Source organism: Peromyscus californicus, unplaced genomic scaffold (assembly GCF_007827085.1).
Source record: "Peromyscus californicus insignis strain IS unplaced genomic scaffold, ASM782708v3 Scaffold_24__1_contigs__length_46423439, whole genome shotgun sequence".
NCBI classification, from domain to species: Eukaryota; Metazoa; Chordata; class Mammalia; order Rodentia; family Cricetidae; genus Peromyscus; species Peromyscus californicus.
Genome location: NW_026294535.1, coordinates 34,732,382 through 34,752,338, shown reverse-complemented (window position 1 = coordinate 34,752,338; position 19,957 = coordinate 34,732,382). Strand labels below are relative to the sequence as shown.

The 19,957-nt window shown below is 46.2% G+C and overlaps 1 protein-coding gene and 1 long non-coding RNA gene across 5 annotated transcripts in view; one reads left to right on the top strand and one right to left on the bottom strand.

Moving 5' to 3' along the window:
• Positions 1–1,958: 1,958 nt before the first annotated feature.
• Cpm (carboxypeptidase M) overlaps positions 1,959–19,957 on the bottom strand; it is a 60,896-nt gene continuing 42,897 nt past the window's right edge. For all 4 annotated transcript variants that reach the window (XM_052753436.1, XM_052753438.1, XM_052753437.1 and 1 more), the window contains exons 6-9: positions 18,214–18,384; positions 14,397–14,549; positions 10,021–10,169; positions 1,959–6,462 (exon numbers count right to left, since the gene is read on the bottom strand). In XM_052753436.1, the coding sequence (XP_052609396.1) occupies positions 6,220–6,462; positions 10,021–10,169; positions 14,397–14,549; positions 18,214–18,384 (716 nt within the window). In that variant the 3' untranslated portion in view covers positions 1,959–6,219. The remainder of the gene's footprint in view (positions 6,463–10,020; positions 10,170–14,396; positions 14,550–18,213; positions 18,385–19,957) is intronic.
• LOC128119814 (uncharacterized) lies at positions 6,639–19,921 on the top strand. Its single transcript, XR_008221686.1, has 4 exons — positions 6,639–6,775; positions 11,987–12,345; positions 13,513–13,668; positions 19,495–19,921. It is a non-coding gene; the product is annotated as an uncharacterized LOC128119814 (long non-coding RNA).

The window sequence follows — 19,957 nt, the reverse complement described above, 5'->3', positions numbered from 1 at the left end:
TCTTGGCATGCTGCCAACTGAGCCACATCCTCTGGAGTCCTCTGAAATGGTTGCTTTTCACATTCTAAAACTAATATTCATAAGCTTCCTTTAGTGGGAGGTCAAAATCAAGATCACAGATAGGCTACTCCTTTAGTGAGCTCTGACTTAAAAGTGTAGAGACTAGGAGAGGTGTGGCACAGCCACCCAGAACAGACCTCAGCTTAACAGGATTCCCTTGGATTCATTCATGACTAGCCATTTCCAGAACTCTACTAGGTGGCCCAGATCTCATCTGTGCAGACACATGGTCACAGGTAATGTGGTCACGGGTCCCTTTGTATTTTCTCTTCCTGGGAAGATGGTTGCTTCCTTTTGTGCCCTTCCTCAAGCTATCAGATAAAATGCATTGTATAGACAACTGGGCATTCAGGATATTGACAGGCAATGAAAACAGCTCCGCACATTTGTTTTTTTTCCTAATTTCAAAGAAGACAACTTTTTTTCTTTTTTGGTTTTTCGAGACAGGGTTTTCCTGTGTAGCTTTGCGCCTTTCCTGGAACTCACTTGGTAGCCCAGGCTGGCCTCGAACTCACAGAGATCCGCCTGGCTCTGCCTCCCAAGTGCTGGGATTAAAGGCATGCGCCACCACCGCCCGGCAAGAAGACAACTTCTTAAAATATGAAAAAATACTGTTGGTATAAAAATTGTCCCTCCCTAAAAAGTTCTATGAAGACTGATCTTTAAGACTCAAGTTAGAACTGTAATATAGAAAGAATCCCCCAAACCCCTTATATAATTTTATGTATTCACAATACCCATTTCCAGACATTTTCTTTTTATAGAAACAGATTTCCAGAGAGCATGAACTGTGACTTGGAAGCGGCTTGTCGGGAGGGCTGAGCTTAAGCACTCATTAGCAGGAGACTCCTAACTACTACGAGAACAGCTCAAGAAGAAAAGTTGCTGGCCGACAGAGCAAGGAATTCGAGACCAATTTCATTTTAAAAACACCGTGTATACAAAATATGAGGCTTTCTTGTTGGACAGAGGCCTTTTGTTTTGTTTGGACATAGCTAACCAGTTCCCTCTTTCCCCTATTATAAAAGCAACACGGGAAATTTGGAGGCTGGGGTTTGAGCTGTGGAGAGAATTCAGCCTTCTCACACTCATGAAGGAAATGGGGGGAGAAAACAATTCTGTGCTCTGGAATAACCCACGGACATACATGTAGACAAAACGCCCATACACATAAATAAAATCCCAGTTGTGCAGCCGTTTTGGCAATAGATGTGCACTCAGATCAACATGTCCTTGACTAGAAGGCGCAATAACAAGATTTTTATTGATGAGGTTAGGACCCTTAAGTTTCCCAGCTCCTTCTGGAAGCAAATTCTTTGTTTACAGCTCTGCTGTATGTTTCAACAAAAGGACTTGGGAGCCAATAAAACGTGTTACTCAGGACAAATGTTTTTTGTCAGGGTTCCTCAAAATGTGTTTGGAAATCTAAGCTTATACGAGGCTGATGATTTAAGAAATGGTTCCATGGCTTAATGTACTTCAGATTTTGGCTTCTCTTCTGCATGACTACTCAGATCCTTTACTATGTTAATGTGAATATTTCAAAAGCATTTTGTTTCTGTGGTGTTGGAGACTGAATCCAGGCTTTGTGCGAGCTTGGTAAGCACTTCCACACGGAGCTGCATCCTTTGCCCCAGATTATTTTTGATCAGAAGACACCCTTGCCCATAATCTTGTCCATGGAACACACAGCCACATAATTCAAATTAACTCAGAATATGTCACAGATAGCATACACGGTCCTGGAAGGACCATCTGGACTTTGGGAATATTATTGAAACATTCTTGTCTAAGACCTTAAATTTGGTCTCTCCTAGAGTATATTTGATGGCAATTTTCTTTCTGGTTTGTAGATTTTGTTATGTTTGCAAACAAAAAAGTAATGGAAAGAGACAGCATTCACTAAATGAATATTTTTTTTATTGATAAGCAGATAAATTTAATAAGCTCAGAGGTAGTCATGGTCCCTCCACAGCGAATGTTACAGTCTTAGACAATTTGAGCGTACTTTTTATTTTCTGTTTTTCGAGACATATTTTCTCTGTGTAGCCCTGGCTGTCCTGGAACTCACTCTGTAGACTGGGCTGGCCTCGAACTGCCTGGCTCAATCTGAGCATCTTGCTTACTGGTCTTTTAATGATAAGAATCACTGAGAAGCTTGTAATAAAAAAAAAAATCAGGAAGAAGCCACTTGCGAAGGGCTGTGTGTGTGGGGTGGCTTGTGTGCTAAGATACGATAAAATAGTCCGTGAGTAACAGTAGTGTCTATTAGTGATGTAAGTTCTAGAACAAATCCAGGAGTGTGAAGTCTGTTGTAGGCATCCAGAACCGTGGTTTTACCTCATCTAGCCATCACCTGCCCCCTCACCCCACCCACAAGATCACAAGGAAGGCAAAAGTCACCTCACAAACATCCACTAGATTGCTGCCTCACAGAATGGAGTCAGACTTCTGCTGCAGTAGGAGAATACCCACGCTGTGCAGATTCATACACATTTCCTAGAAACAGATACTTCTCCACCCAGAGTCCATTCATACATTGGAAAGCAGAGCTAGTGTACACCGTTTTGAGACAAATGACACATGCAGATTTGCTTCTGGAACAAAGCATGGCATTGAGTCTTGAAAAACACTGAGAATTGAGTAGAGGAGGCCAAACATTTCTAACTTGCTCAGCAGTTTATTGAGGGGAAAAAAACGAAGCACCAACTTGGCGTCTGTCTAAACATCCGCCACCGTTCATTTAGCTGGGTATTTTCTTTTCTTTTCTTTTTGAGACAGGTCTCTATTATGTAGCTCTGACAATCCTGGGACTCACTCTGTAGACCAGGCTGGCCTTAAACTCAAGAGATCTACCTGCCTCTCCCTCCTGAGTGCTGGGATTTCAACCATCCCAGTTCGAATAGGCACACAAGTGAGCTAGGTCACTTTGTGAACGTTCCCTTGGAAATGACATGATTCTTGCTAACCAGTCTTTTCGTTACCAGCTCACCTTTAATACGGTGAGCTGCCTTCAAAGGAGTTACTCAAGTATTCATTGTGCTTTCTCTACCCGAAGGAGCACCAAAATGTGGTCTGTACCACTGCAGCGGCTGCCCGACAGGACCACTGTGAGCCTGGCTCTTCATCTAGCTTACATTGTTCTCTCTACAAGGGTTACAATTGAATTTGGAACCTCAGAGCGTATCCGCCAGGGTAGGGGACATACAGAAAGAAATGGGGGTTGTGGACTTTTGAGGACCCAGACCATAGAGTAATTTCACGGTCATGGTTTGTCTTGAGGGCGGGGGTACTTTAGTGGAGATTGAACCCAAGACTGCTCATGCTAAGCACATTATCACCGAGCCATACCTCTTCCTCCCCTTGTTTAATTGAGTTTACCTTGGGTTTTGATACAGACTTCTAGTATAAGTAATGTTATTTTAAGAAGGACATAGTCCAGACCGTCATAGCTGCTCTGGAGGCTAAGGCAGGCAGATTCAAAGCCAGCTTGGATTATGGTGAGTTTCATGTCCGGCCCACACAAGTTAGTGAGACCTTGTGACAAAACAGAAGAGAAGCTGGGCCTCCATGGCAGAGCACTCTTCCTGTGCGTGCAAAGCCCTGGGCCTCTCCAGTAAGACACATCCACGTGCAAGTTATTTTAGTAACACGTTTTCTGTTAGGTCCGGGAACCAATTCAGAAAACAGCCCATTTCCTTTAAAACCTACCCTAGAAAAAGGTAGGTCAGAATTCAGACCATCCAGCCGATGGCAAACCAAATTTTTCGAGACAGAGTTTCTCTGTGTTAACAGTCCTGGCTGTCCTTTGTAGACTAGGCTGGCCTTGAACTCACAAAGATCCACCTGCCTCTACCTCCCAAGTGCTGGGATTAAAGGTGTGCGCCACGACCACCGCTACTGTTTTTCTAAGATGGCTCTCACTTACAGTCCAGGCTGGTCTTGAACTTGTGTCGCTGTTCCTGCCTCAGCCTCCCAAGAGCTGGGATTATAGGTGCTAGCCACCACACCTGGCTTAGTCTTATATACTTTAAATGTAATGTACCCAAATCACTTTCTGAACTATTATTAATGTACACTTTCCAAGATATAAGCTAATGCTTATTTAAATACAGTGATCAAGATAATCATGCTATTTTCAAATTTAGAAGTGGTTAAAAAAAAAAACTACACATACTATCAATTAAAATATAGAGTAAGTTTGGCACCAAGAGAGGGCATCAAGGTGCCCATGTATCTCTTCAGTCCCTTAGAGTCTCAAGGCTTCACCATGTGCCAAGCCCTGCCTGGTTTCACAGCCATTCAGGGCTTGTGATTGAAGAACCAGGTGACTCAATTCCCATGGAAAACTCACAGCGCGCAGGAACCTGCACACCAGAGTTGCTATGGATTTTCCTGTTTGCTCTTTATCCTTAGTTATTTACCTATCTGTTTTTGAGACAGTGTCTTGCTGTGTAGACCAGGCTGGCCTAGAATTCAGAGACCCACCTGCCTCTGCCTCCTGAGTGCTGGGATTAAAGGCACGTGCCACCACACCTGGCCTCCTCTTAATTCTTGCGGTGAGTTAGAATAAATTTACTTTCACATAGGGACACTTCTACTTCCAACTGATTGTAAGATTTTTTTTTTTCTGGTCTAGAAGGTAGTGCATAGTGCAGCTAACAGCTAGCAAACGCCCTCATACCCAGCCTTACAGTGCATTCACTTTGAATTGTTTTTCTTGATGTATCCATGAAAAGTCTCTGTCTCTCTCTCTGTGTACACCAGTGAGCTGGATGTTGCCAAATATAAAACTTACTTCCATAAAACTGCTCAAATCTCTACCGTTCTGGGAAGGTCTGTAGCAGGTTGCTGAAACACTTTCCCCAACCATTTCTTTCCTATTTTGTGCTAGGCTCCGAGGATGCAGGAGCGAACTTTTCCAACAAGTAGATCCTGGCCTCGAAGAGCCCATGCTATACCAGAGAAAGCCAGCATGAAGTAGATAGCACCATTGCACTGGAAACTAGTAACCAAGACAACCAGCTCGTTTGAAGGGTCCAAGAGGACTGGCCTTGACCCAGATCATTTGGAATTTCACGGGAGAGAAATGGCAAGGCTTCCTGGTTGAAGAAGATGCTTGGAGTGGAGTTTTACTGAGTGGGAAACAAGATGTGGTCATGGTGTCAGAATGACATCCAGATCTGGGACTTCGAGCACTGTGTTGCATTTAGGGAGCAGAAGGGCTTTTGGGCAGCCCCCTTCCTCCAGGGCTGTGTGGAAGATGGGCCTGGCAAAGAGATACCTGGGAGCGAGAGACAGTGGAGCTGGGTCAGCAGAGAGGGGAGCTAACTGGCATGGAGAGGATGGGCTGAATCAATACAGTCGCTTTCAGTGCCTGACTGGATCCACACAATGAAGAAAGGACCAAGCACGCACGGAGCAGGGTCAGCTCTCACACGGTGGTGTCTCAACTGTCAACAGGATGTGGTGAAGTTCATATGGGCCGTATCCAGGTGGGTGTGTCTAGTGAGCAGCTTGCCCTGCATCGGGGGGCTCAGGCAAGAGACCAGGATTACGACGAGGGGACCATCTTAACAGGACTGTGGCATCAGGTGCAGGGAGGCAAGGACACTGGCACCGGAGGCCACTTCGTCTGTTGCGTTCTGTACACACGTCAGGCATGTTTGCCCATTTCCTCTCATTTCTCCTTAGAACACCGGAAAAGTAAATGTTCTTAGTCCTGTTATCTAGAAATTTCTTCCTTTAGGGAGAACCATGTATACGTACGTAGTAGTATTAGCTCTTTACAAATAGCACTCATGGCAAGGTGGTGCATAGGTGATCAGGAAGTGTCCATCATTGCTGCTTGGATCCATTTGGATTTCTGTATACAAAATTTAACTTTTTTTTTCTTCTTCTAGGGATGTCTGTTTTGCTTCTCAAGTTTCTTTCAAATTTCTGGGGCTACCTCAAGATGGAGCGTATGTGGGCCGCACTTGCTAGGCAGTGACCTCCATTCATCCAGACTGAAGATCGCTTTTATCGTGGTACTGTTGCTCTCTGCTGGGTTTGGAAACATCCAGTGTTCCTCTTGGGGAAAGAGGGACAGTTGCCATAACCTGGAGTGACCAATCCCTGATTCCAGGTGCTGATGGGGCTTGAGTGTCACATTCCACTTTATTTGAAAAATATGTGCAAAAGAGTCACGAAGAAGACGAACAAACTGGGCGTTGTCGCAGCCGAGTGGTTTGGCCTTAGTTTGTACAGAGGAATCGTTGGGCACGAAGGATCTGATACAAGGATGGAATCCAGCGGCCCTCGCAACGGGAGGTGAAAATCCTTTTTAAGAGCACTGAAGGTCTGGGACTTCCCTGGGATCGTCAGCTTTGTGAGGTACGGGTCATGTCCCGGGACTGTAACCTGAGGAGGAACAAGAAACAGTTGCATGAGTGATTTCAGAAGCGTGTGAGGCCAAGGCTGAAGACGTCATCTCCGCCACGAGGAGGCAGCCTTTGCGCCTTGAGTGACAGCCTCCCAGGCCAGGGAGTGGGGGGATGGGGAGGCGGGGGCGGGGGCGGGGCTGGTGCCCGCTGAGTTTGCCCAGTGTCTGCTGATACCAAGAATTACAAAATGAAGCTAGGTCAAAGACAGGTTCAGCATCTGGTGTGTGAGTCAGGAGAAAGGAGGAAGCCGCGGGCCGATTCTACCACAGTCATTTTCACAGCGTGCCACGGTAAGGATGGTTTCCTTTGTACCGAGTCTATACTCAGTATCCTTACTGGAACTCTTCCCCCCAGTTTGCTATCATTTTGCTATCATTTTCTTTGCCATTGATCTAAGTGTACAATTCTACTCCTTTAAAAAAAATTTTTTTTAATATGCATGTTTTTTTTTGCCTGTATCTATGTACCACTTGCATGCAGTGCTCACGTACACCAGAAGAGGGCATCAGACCTCCTAGAATTGGAGTTACAGATAGTTGTGAACTGCCATGTGGGTTCTGGGACTCCAGCCAGGGTCTTCTTAACTGCTGAGCCCTTCCACGGATTTTTTAAAAATAACAAACAAACAAACAACAACTTGAAATTTTCTTTTCTTTCTTTTTTTTTTTTTTTTGATTTTCGAGACAGGATTTCTCTGTGTAGCTTTGCACCTTTCCTGGAACTCGCTTTGGAGACTGGGCTGGCCTCGAACTCAGAGAGATCCTCCTGGCTCTGCCTCCCGAGTGCTAGGATTAAAGGCGTGCGCCACCACTGCCCGGCTTTTTTTTTTTTTTTTTGGTTTTTTGCTTTAACTTGAGTTTTTCTAGCTTTGTTCTTATGCATCTTCAGCTAGATTGTGCTTGCTTTGTGTTTTGAGGTCCTGGCTGGCCTAGAACTCACTGTGTAGTCCAGGATGGCCATGGACTCAGAGAATCCACCTGCCTAAGGCTTCCTTTTGAGTCCCTTATGCATCCTAGAAACCAACCTCTTTTCTCTCAGTTCTGGAGACTGTCCTTGAATTTGCTGATTGGCTCCTTTGCCATGTTCTTAATTTGTTTATCTCCTTGTCTATCTTAACTTTTGTACCTTGGGGCCCTATCATAAGAAAATTCATCATTTACACGATGTCTTGAAGTGTTTCCCTTGTTTTCAAGTTTAATATTTGGGCCTTTGGTCCATCTTAAGTTAACTTTTGTGTATATTAAGAATTAAAGATCAAGTTTGATTCTTATACAAATGTCCATCACTATTTATTCTTGAGATTATCTTTTCTTCACTGTATGCTCTTGGTGTTTTACTCAAAGATCTGCTGGCCATATGGACACAGACAAACTTCTGTGTTCCCTATTCTGTTCTGCTGGCCTACATGTCTGTTTCTATGCCTGTGCATGCTGCTTTAATTACTGTAGCTTTGTAGTATGTTTTACAGGTAAGTATTTGTGATACTTCCAGCATTGCCTTCTCCCCCTCCCCAACAGGATTGCTTGGCTCTTCTGGGTCTTTCATGGTTTCATATGAATTTGGTGTGTGTGTGTGTGTGTGTGTGTGTGTGTGTGTGTGTGTGTGTGTTTCCCCCTATTTCTATGAAGTCATTGCTTTTTTTGATGGGAACTGCATTGATTCTAGATCACTTTGGGTGGTAAGGTATTCTGATGATGTTGCCTCTTCTGGTCCATGAATGGGGTAGTTTTGTGTGTTCTCTAATAAATGCTTTCATTAGTGGTTTGCAGTTTTCTTTTCTCGAGACAGGGTCTCATTGCTGCCCTGGAGCTCTGCCTCTCTAGTGATGGGGTTAAAGGCATGTACCACCATATCCTGCTTATAATTTATATTGTATGGATCTTTTGGTTAAATTTATTTTTAAACATCTCATTTGTTTTGGTAGCTATTGTGAATGAAATTGCTGTCTTAATTTCTTTTTCACCAAGTTTATTACTGATACATATACATGCTACTGGCTTTTTTTTTTTAAATTTATTCTTTCATCCTGTAACTCCCTGGAATTAATTTGTAAGGCTCAGCTGCTCTTTGATGGAAGTTAGGTTTTCCTAAGCATAAAACCACGACATCTGTAAATATAATTAACTTCTTACTTTCCAACTTCGATATCCATTTTTTTCCTTGCCTAATTGCGCTTGCTAAGACTTCCTGTATTTGCCTTGTTCCTGACCTGAGAGTGAATGTTTTAGGCTTTTCCCCATTCCGTATGGTACTGCCTATGAGCCTTTCACAGACAGGCTTTGGTAGGTACCTTCTACCTCAGGGAAGCTGAGACGGTCTGCATCTGCAGCCGTGGTCCCAAGGCTGTGGTTGGGGAGGAACCAGGTGAGTGGTTGGTCTGAAGCCACATGGTAGCTCTGTCCCTGGAGCTGTGGGGCTCAGCTGGCACCTGTCTAAGCTCCTGATCGACAGGTGTAGTGAAGCTGTGGACTGAGGCGTTGGCTCGCTGCAGTGCCAAGGCTGTGGCTGGCAGAGCCTTCCCTAGAACTTGTAGGGCAGAGGAGATGGCACTTGGGCTTGGGCTACGGTAGCGGCTGGGCTCTGAGGGATCTGTCTTCTGTTCAGTGAAATGTATAGTGGACCAAGGCTGCGGTCAGAGTCCAGGGTGGGGCTACCAGCTCCTACGCCAAGACGGCGTCCGGTGTGGCTGTGGAATGGCAAGGAAGAGTTTGAAGTGACAGCTTTCTTTGGAACGGGAAAGCCACTTTTCAGAACAGCTCCCCGGACTGGATCTAGAGCTTGACTTTTCATTCTTGGTCTCCTGGCACGCTGGAGCTTGCGGGCACTCCCCTGCCTTCCTGCCTGTCAGTTCTCCCGCAGGCCCCTCCCCCGGGGGCGGGGCCAGGCAGGGCTGAAGTTTCCAGGTGCTTCCTTCCTTCTTTTCAATGGGGTTCCGTTCCAACCATCCTGTCACTACTCCTTTGCTCGTCTTCCGAGTTCTCCCTCATTCATCCCGACAATACAGCGTCTCCTTTTGCTGCCCTGGCCTCTCTCTGGCAGGGCGCCGTGGTGCAAGGCACCTTGGCTCACCTCGGCTTGCTCCTGATCTGAATAATGGGGTTGCACGTGTTTATTAGAACAGCCCTCTCGAGCTGGTGGGATGGTTCACCAGGTGAAAGCCCTTGCCGTGCAAGCCCGACAACCTGAGTTTAATCTGAGTTTGCGGAAAGGACAAATTGACGCCCCGCCCCTCCCACGCCCCGCCGCCGTCTGACCTCTGCATGTGTGCCATAGCACATGTACACGAACATGGAAAAATTGAAGGAAAAAAAAAGTGTTTGGCTTCTATTGAGAATTATCTGCCAGTGAGGAAAACACATGATTTTTCTTCTGGTTTGTTCCCATCATTCCCACCTCCTCCACTCCTTTCCTATCGCCGGTCGGATTTCTCTTTTCTTTCTCCCTTGCTGTCCCCACAGTTAAGGATTTTTTTCCCCCTTACTTTGGGCCGTCCAAGGTTGCATTCTGTTCACACTAGCTGGCCTTACACACTTACATTGATCACGTAGGACCCCGGCAAGAGAAGCAGGTAGTACTCTCCAAGTTTGTTGGTTCGAAACGGGCAGATGTGTTTTCTGTCTTGGACTTCCACGATGACATTCGGCAATGGATTTCCACTCTGATCGAACACTTGACCTTTTACACCTGCAAGACAAAAAGAAAATTAAATATAAATATCAGATTTTGGGATCAGTGAGATGGCTCTGTGGGTAAGAGTGCTTGATGGGCAAGCCTTGGAACCCACAGTGGAAAGAGAGAAGAGACTCCCTAAAAAGCTGCCCACTGACCTCCACATGTGTCCTGCCTGGCACAATAATAATAAAATCGAAGAATTTAAAAGTAAATAAAACCTCTTATGGCACGTGGAAGAAATTTCCACTTTAATGATTTAAGAAATATATTCCTAGTATTCATCTGTCTTAACAGTGTTAAGAAAAGAGAGTAATTTTGATGCCTGTAAATCACAGCCGAGCTACAAGCCTGGTTTATAGCCTAAACTGGCTGGTTATTGGCTATTCAGTGTTTAGCTCACACTATCAAAACGGAAGATCAGAAACAAGAATACCCATTCCTGTCATTTCCAAGTTGTTTGTTTATTCACCACACTGCATTGACACATGATGGTGGTGAATGCTCTAAAGTCCCCCAAAAAACTACTCACTCACAAGATAGTTGTCAACATTTAAGGACTTCAGAGGTTTGTCTTCACACCAGGCAAACTAAGCGGGAAGCAAAATTATAACCACAATGTTGCTTGAACCAAGGAAGTGACTGATGGGGCCTTCTTTTTAGTAAGAGCAGCCCACATTTAATGCGCAATTACTGTGTTCCAAGCTGTAGACTAAGGGCTACGGGTGCATGTTCTCAATGACTCTTCACATCAACTCCTCAAGATGACAAGGCTATTATCAGATTTTTACAGGGCCAAGGGAGTAACTAAGTGGTAAAATTCTTGTCTAGGAGGAAGCGTGATAAGCAATGGCCACAAAGCATGATAAGCAATCGCCAAGACTGCAAAACAAAACAAAATATTGCAAATGTGAAGAATAAGGCTTTGAGTGATTAAAATAACTTTTGTCTTTTTTTTTTTTGTGGTTCAAGGGACCAAATCCTTGCCCTAAACAACCTCCTTAGTCTTAAAAAAAAAAAAAAAAAAAAAAAGGTTTATTTATTACATATACAGTGTTCTGCCTGCATATATGCCTGTAGGCCAGAAGAGGGCACCAGATCTCATTACAGATGGTTGTGAGCCATCATGTGGGTGCTGGGACTTGAACTCAGGTCCTCTGGAAGAGCAGCCAGTGCTCTTAACCCCTGAGCCATCTCTCCAGCCCCCATCCTTAGTCTTATGGTCACCTAAGTGGCAAAGCTGGACCCGAGATGCCAGTCTCTGGAATCCACACTAAACCCATTCTATTAGACTTGTCCCACTCTGAGAGTTCAATGTCCCCCATGCTGGGGATCGAACCTAGGGCCTCCTGCATCCCAGGAAACTCTCCCCTGAACCACACTGGCCACATATTCCAGTTTGTCCCTTCAGTGACAAGCCAGGGTATCTTAAAGTGAAGTCATTTGTGCCTAATGACATCCATGAAAAGCCACCATGGTAACAAGACCTTGGGCTATCTGCAAATAGCTACACTCAGCCATTACTTGCCACGGAAGAAAACCACCGGGCACACATTGTCCTCTGGAAAAGATTGAGGGGAAAGGTGAAGGTCTTGACATTTAGCGACCAAGTCCTTATCTCGACCGTGAAGCAAACCTCTGACCCAGATGACCTGCCTAGGCCTTTCCTTCAGTTCCCGGCTCATTCCCCAGGGAATAGGTCATTGAAGGCCACGTTTCCTTTCCACGGTGTCTGTGGAGGTCAGCTCCGCAAACCCATCTTCATGTGGCTTTTCCCTCTTTTGCCTTTTTATTCAAAGTCCCATTTGTATTTGTTCTTACTATTTACTCAGGGTACTGAAGTTGAAGACTGAAAAGAAACCTGTAGACCCACAGGTTCAGAAAGACCTACGATGGCAAGAGAAGGGAAAGCCAACGGTTGGAAAAAAAAAAAATCAGCCCTGTTGTCAAACCTGAAGGTGCCAGGAGGGTGCGAGCTTCCCTGGGAGACACACACGCACAGCCTCCTGAGTTCTCCATGGTAGAATCTGGAATCTGGTCACCATTCAGAGTGGAAGCCAAACAGTCCCCAGAAAAGTGCTCCTTCAAGCCTGCTGATCATGCAGCACCCTGTTCTGGATCCGATGAAAGATCCATCTCTTGGTCCAACATGGTTCTGGAGCTCAGTACCTATCCAATTTCTCAGAGCCAGGTTGCTTAGTTATCGCAGGGTGGCAAGGGGAGCGTGGGGGGGGGGGAGGATGGGGGATGGTGGGGGGGTGGGGGATGGTGGTGGTGGGGGTAAGCCATTCCTTAGCCTCTAGGTTCAGATCCGCCTTAGAGAGCAGGGGAGGGCCAGGGCAGCGGCTGGTCACACTGTACTCTGCCTCCCAGGGCAGGACATTGCATGCCCAGAATTCAGACTGACCGTCTGATCGACCTCAGGTGTTACCATCTCTAGATATCTTTCCCAGCCCACATCAAGAACATCCTCTAACATAGACACATGAAACCATGGAGCCCAGGTTCAGACTGAGGTCTCCTGTGAGTCCCAGCAGCCCCTCTGAAGCCATAGAACAGGCTGGCGCGAAGCAGGGAGGATGTCTTGTTCCCAACTCTCAGTCGACTACACCCAAGTCTAGTGCTTTCTTGAGCTTTCAAAGAGGCCTCGTGACCAAACCGTGTGGCGTCTACACTGGTTCCTGTCCTCCAGGCAAGGCCCCTGTGCTACATACAGCGGAGGCTTTTCCATCCCAGATAGGGAAGGTAGAGACTTCCAGATGGGTTACCATCTCAGACTCAGAAGCCTCCTAGCACGCGGTGAACTGAATCAGTGGATGAATATGGTGTGACAAGGACCAGGGAGTACCGATAAAGGGGCACTTGCCTTCATCACCTACAAATAAAAGTGCCCCTTGACTTCAGGCAGGGCACTAATAGGGACCGAGACTTTCTATTAAGTAGTAACAACCACGCATCAGTAATTTGAAAGTTTCATTTTTTTTTTTTTGGTTTTTCGAGACAGGGTTTCTCTGTGTAGCTTTGCGCCTTTCCTGAAACTCACTTGGTAGCCCAGGCTGGCCTGGAACTCACAGAGATCCGCCTGGCTCTGCCTCCCGAGTGCTGGGATTAAAGGCGTGCGCCACCACCGCCCGGCTCTCATTTTTTTTTTTTAAATCAGAAAAAAATTTCTGTCTCAAACCACTAGGGGGCAGGGTTGAGACGCTAATAAACACACTGTTAGGTGAGTTCCCAGCTGATTACAGGGACAGGCAGACAGACAAATATTCTCAATACAACACGATTAAATGGGCTTGTATTATTACTTCTGCATTGATACTAACACTACTTACGCTATAATTTGTGTGGTAATTTTCAGGCTGTACAGCTCCTTCACAGTCCTATCCTATCAACATGGCGAGCAAGCCCGCCCTGACTCGGCATCTGCACAGCTAGATTAGAAGTCTACAGGGAAAGCGGTGAGGTGCAGAGACATGTCACGTCTGTCACACTTCCCCAATGACACCGACAAAGGGTGAGTTTCAGAAAAGAGTTCAGAGTAACACAATGAAGGATCGATATTGGGAGAACCCCGGTGGAACGGTTAAATTATTCCAGGACCCATGGGGACTCGGTGAAAGCTGAAATGTCAGAGCGACAGCCGAGGAAACAACAGAGCGATTACATAAGAGGGAGGGGGAAGAGCCAATGAAGATGTCTGCAGTGTTCTGCAGATGCTGGTAAAAAAAATTTCACATTGATTTATTTACTGGGTGTTGGAGGCACACGTGTGCTATGGCATAAGTGTGTGGGGGTCAGAGGACCGTTTGCAGGAGTCAAGTCTCTCCTTCCACCCTATGGGCTCCCAGGCTAACCTCAGGTCATCAGGCATGGTGCAGACACCTTCACCTGTGGAGTCATCTAGGGGGCTCAGACTAGGCTTCTAATTGGAGATGTTGCAAAAGCGTATCGTCAGGTCTTCCTGCTCTTTTGCCGGATTTACGTATCACTCAATATGTAAAGTTAGGGGCACCCTGGGCTTTCACACCCTCAAATCAAGTGAACACGAACCGTCCTGTCTTATGAACAGCTGGGCACAGCACCTCTCACACGCTGCAGATAAAATATACGTAGGGAATCCAAACACTTAGTCCCGGGACTGAAAATGAAGTCCTGCCCCAAGCTCCCAAGAGGTTTTGTATATGCTTAACCCAAAGGTTCTAGGCATGCTGTGTGTGTTAACAAAAATTATTAGACACAAACCTAGGTGCACCTGTTTTATATATTCAATCAAAGAGGCTTTGTTATCATCCCAAAACAATGGCAGCTTCTCTTCTCGAGGATATTTACAGCAGGACAGCTCCAACGTAATTTCAAAACACTGGGCCCAGATGTAGTTGTAATCTTGCATTCCACCTAAAAACAAGCACATTTGATTTTTGTTAAGGTCTAACGCCGGAGAGGAGCCAAGTATCGCATGCCTAGGAAGTGTGTGAGCGAGATAGTCGCAAGGAAGAGCTTAGAAATGGAAAAAGAGGTGTTGGCTGTATTAACTAACATGTCACATCAGGGCTTCACATCTTTATCACCACGTGACCAGACAGACACAAAGAATCCCATGAGGTAACTGGGTTGGAGCTGACCGAAGTTTAGCTATGCACCAAAATTAAGTGAGAGGTGCAGAAAGATCCCTTTTTATTTTTAGAAATCCTACATTTCAAACAGTTTTTCCTTAAATTGCATTTTAATTGGAAAGTACTAGGGATATGGCTGAGGGGCAGAAGTTATATCTTATATGGATACAAGCTAGAATAGGAATTCTTTCTTCTTTTTTTTAAAGAGTAACTTATTTGGGAGAGGGAGGAGAGGAGATGATGTAAATCCAGTATTCATGTCCTCAGAAACATTTTCAATTAAAATTATCCCACAAAAAGAAAGAAAGAACCATTTATTGACTATGCCACAAAAAGGCAGTGGGGTAAGTAGTCTTACTGCCTGCAGAAGGGGCTGCCCAGGACAGCGGAGTAAGATCCTTCTTAAAAATATTTCTGTAGAGCTGGAGAGAACACACAGCAATTAAGAGTACTTGGTACTTTACCAGAAAACCCGAGTTCAGCTCCCAGAACCCACATCACGTGGCTAAAACCAGCTATAACTCCAGCTCCAAGGATCTGACCCCTCCTGGCCTCCTCAGACACCTGCACACATGTGGCATACACTATACACACACACACACACACACACACACACACACACACACACACAAAATTTTAAAAAATTCTTTACAAAATATCTCTGTAAGCTATAAAATCCATGGACTAAATCCAAGAACCCTAGTTTTAGAGGAAATAATAATGTCTAATGTTTACTGAATATTCAGTGTTTTCGGTTCTTTCCAAAGACCTCTCTATCACCTCATCCAATCGGGACAGCAGTCCCTTCTTCAGGGCAGCAGCCATAGGTATTAAGTCACGCAGGTCCAGGGACTCTTGCCTGTGGGTGGCAGAGACCAGGGTGCAGCCATTTTGCAGGACCCTTGTGGCTTTGGCCCTCGTTATGGCAAAATGTTTCTGAGGCTCAGAGAAAGGACCCTGTTGGGCTCAGACTCAGGTCCCTGTGGCTTCCAGCTGTCATTTTTTGACATTAGGAGACCCTACTTTCAAAAGGTTATAATTAGAGCATATTTTGTTTGGCGTGAAGTTTCATATGTGACATCTCTGGATTTATGTGTCTTAAAGTTTATGCCTGAAAAACCTGTATTTAACTGAGGAGATTTAAGAGTATTCTTCCCTGGTGGCATGTTGTATTTCATAGGAATGGACATCTTAGAGTTGATGAAATGCAGCACGTTTTCTGTTCCTTCTCTTTCTCCTGTACTGTACTGAAGTCTCCTCATCATCCTGGGTAGGTGGCCCACCACTGAGCCACATCACCAGCCCTCTAGGTAGCTTTGAAGGAAGTGGATTTTACCTTCTTACACCTGATACCTGGTCTGGTTTGAATAGGAAATGTCCTCCTGCAGGCTCATGTTTGGTCCTGGCAGAGGCAGGGTGGCATCTGTCCTGGGGTCTGGCTAGTGGCCTCTGCTTCCTGATCTGCCAATAGCCCCCCCCAGCTCCCCAGCCCCCCCCCCCCCCCCCCCCCCCCCCCCGCCTCAACCCATCATGCCAGTGTGAGGTGAAGGAAATCCTCCTTCCTCTAAGATGCATCTGTCATTGTCTGTGATGATAAAAGCAATTACTACAGTATCCGCCTGAGAAAATGCAAAAGGGCATTCTCAGTTCTGCCAGGTATCGGAGAAGTTCAGTTTCAACAAAATGGTCAAGGTGTGGAGAGATGGCTGTGGTGTGTGTATGTGTGTGTGTGTGTGTGTGTGTGTGTGTGTGTGTGTGTGTGGCGTGGTAAGAGTACTGTCTGCAATTACAGAGGACCCAGGTTTGGGTCCCAGCACCTACAAGGCAGCTCACAACCCTCTGTAACTCCAGCTCCTGGGGAGCTGACACCCTCTTCTGGCCTCTGTGGCACAGCACACACGTGGTTCCCAGACACGCATGCAGGGAAAAACACTCACATACATAAAATGAACATATAAATAAATCTTTTTTAAAAACTCAAAAAGAAAATGTCAAGTAATCTATATAGACCCAGATTCTACTGACAAAGAATTCCTCTGTCCTTTCAATTTTCTTTTTTTAAAATTTATGGATGTTTTATTCCTCTCTGAATTCATTCACACACACACACACACACTTGCAAATAACTCGCAACCACTTTGGGAATTTCCACACATCTGGATTTTCGTCTTGGCAGTCACAGTGGCCATGAAGGACAGTTGTGCCACGGAACAGAAGGTCCTTTGTCGAGACGGAGAGGGAGGTCCAGGACTCTGCTGGTGACCTGAGGTGGGTGGGAGCAGATCTCGAGCAGCGGGATGAATTTTAGGGTGCCTCTGTGTCTGGTGGGGCCCACTGCCTGAACACCATCAATTCTGGTCTATGCTTATTTACTTCGTCTGGAAAACTGGCAGTGGGCCACCAGACACAAAAGTACCAGTTTGTGCTAGATCACTAGACAGCCCATGTACCCAGAGTGACAGCTGGGGAAGGCGCCTGTGGAAATGGCCTGTGTGCAGACATGCAGGCTGCAGCTTGCTGTCGGTGGACCAGGCTGTAGTCTGGGAGGAAAGGCTGCTCCTCTCTAGCATGAGGAAGCTCCTCCTGCCCTCTCTCCCTACATCCCTCCTCGAGTTTCTCAGTATCTAGACTAGTCCCAGTTTCGATACACCCCTGGGCTTCCGTGTTGACGTCACTCTTTCTGATAAGTGTGAGCTAAGCCTTAGGGTGCGGGCCCGTAAATTCCAGTTGCTTGGGAGGCCGAGGCAGGGGATTTGAAAGTTCAAAGCCAGCCTGGGCAATCTAGTAAGCCCCTGTCTCCAAAGAGAAGTAAAAAGCGGGCTGGGGATAGTTCAACGACAGAGCACTTCAAATCTGCACTTGGACGTGCAAAGCCCTGGCTTCACTGCCCAATACTGCCAAGAAGACAATACAGGACAAAATAAAAGAGGAATAGCCTTCCTCTGAGTCCCTCCTCCTCCATCATCATCCCTCCTTTGTCTGGCCATCTTTGGAAAGAGACTAGCCACATGGGCTCCACTACTGCATGGTCATAATCAGTGGCAGCCTGGCACCAGTCAGCTTTGGCTGTAGACCCCTTATATATACAGTGTTCTGCCTGCACATATGCCTGTGGGCCAGAAGAGGGCGCCAGATCTCATTACAGATGGTTGTGAGCCAACCTGTGGTTGCTGGGAATTGAACTCAGGACCTCTGGAAGAACAGCCAGTGCTCTTAACTGCTGAGCCGCAGAGTCAACAAACAAACGTCTGAGTGCGTGAAGGAGGCCCTGAGCAGTGAGGCCCGTGTCTGCTCATCTTCCAGAACTACCGGTCACCTCCACTGCTCCTGTGATATTATGGGATGGAGACCGACTGAGGGACTGCCTTGTGCCTTAAAGATCTTTCGACACTAGCTGGTAATGCCAGCCGAAGGCAACAAGGCAAAGACAAGGAAGAGGAGCTCACCTTGCAGTGGATACCAGGAGTACCCGTTAGTGATTCCATTGGGGAAGTTCCTTTTGTTTTTACACTGATCTCCCTTCGTCATATTGGGGTTCCGGGAAGCATAGGTATACGCGAGGTGTTGAAAGACGTCGTCATCTGGAGTTAGGCTTCGGGACAACAGCGTCCCCGTTGCTGTGTTAGAAAGACAAAGGGGCACGTACAACACACATCAGTTGACACAATCACAGGATGCGCAGACAGCCTCCTTCCTCACTTCTGCACACCCCCTGGGGTAGTTTGAGTGTAACTGGCCTCCATAAACTCATGGGGAGTGGCACTATTAGGAGGCGTGGCCTTGTTGGAGGAAGTATGTCACTGTGGGGGTGGGCTTTGAGGTTTCTTTTGCTCAAGCTATATGCTGTGTGACACTCAGTTCACTTCCTGTGGGTCAAGATGTAGAACTCTCAGCTCCTTCTCCAGCACCGTATCTGCCTGCATGCCGCCATGCTTCCCGCCATGGTGATAATGGACTGAACCTCTAAAACTGTAAGCCACCCACAATGAAATGTTTTCCTTTGTAAGAGTTGCTGTGGTTATGGTGTCTGTTTATAGCAGTAGGAACCCTAGCTGAGATATGCCATCCCCTCCCCCCTATCTTCTTTCTACTTTTTAACCAACAAGGGTATCATCTCACAAAATAGTCTAAAAATGAAGTCACTTCTTCATCATACTTGTCATTTTCTGGAGTTCAGCAACTCCCCTTAGGTGCTGCTAGAGGTTAATGGATGCTGCTGTCACACTTCCAATTCTTTTTAGTTGTTTGTTTTTTGAGACAGGGTATCTCTATGTAATCCTGGCTGTCCTGGATCTCGCTCTGTACACCAGGCTGGCATTGAACTCATGGAGATCTGCCTGCCTCTGCCTCCTGAGTACTGGGATTAAAGGTGTGTAACACCATACCTGGCCCTTATACTTAAAACACATCTCATGCAACAGACTCTAAGGCCGGGTTCTCAACCTCCCTGATGCTGCGACCCTTTGATACAGGTCCTCATGCTGTGCTGACCCCCAACCATAAAATTATATTTGTTGCTACTTCATAACTGTAATTTTGCTACTGTTTTGAATCATAATGTGAATATTTGATAGGCAGGGCATCTGATATGCAACCCCGTGAAAAGGTCGTTGGACCTGCAAAGGGGTCGCCACCCACAGATTGAGAACCACCAGAGTCAACACTGTTCATGAGATTTAAAAAAAAAAAAAAAGAAGGTAAACCATTCTGGTTTTATTTTCTTTTAGCCACTTGACCTACGTCTGTGAAACGATCTATGTCTGGCTGTCGGATTTCCCCCACGGATATCTTGTTACTGGCTGTCATTTCAAGCCACACTGCCCATCCACTGTTGAAGAATTATACGAAGACCTGGCCATGTCGTTCGGGATGCACAGTGCTTGCCTAGCATGCACAAAGCCCTGGGTTTGAGCCCCGGTATTTCATAAATCAGGCCTGGTGGTGCATGCCTGTGAGGGTCAGAAGTTCAAGGCCACTCTCAGCCACATAGTCTGTTTCAGGCGCCCTGGTTGGTGCACATGAGATTCATTCTTACTCCTTTTCTTCCACCAACAAACGAACAAACAACAACAAAAACCCAGTGACAGGAAGGATTGCTCAGGGCTGGGGACAGCAAGGCTCTTTTTCCGGCCAGCCAGAGAAAGTTAAGGGAGGGTTGCAGGGTTCATTCTGCTCCGGGGGGTGGGGTGG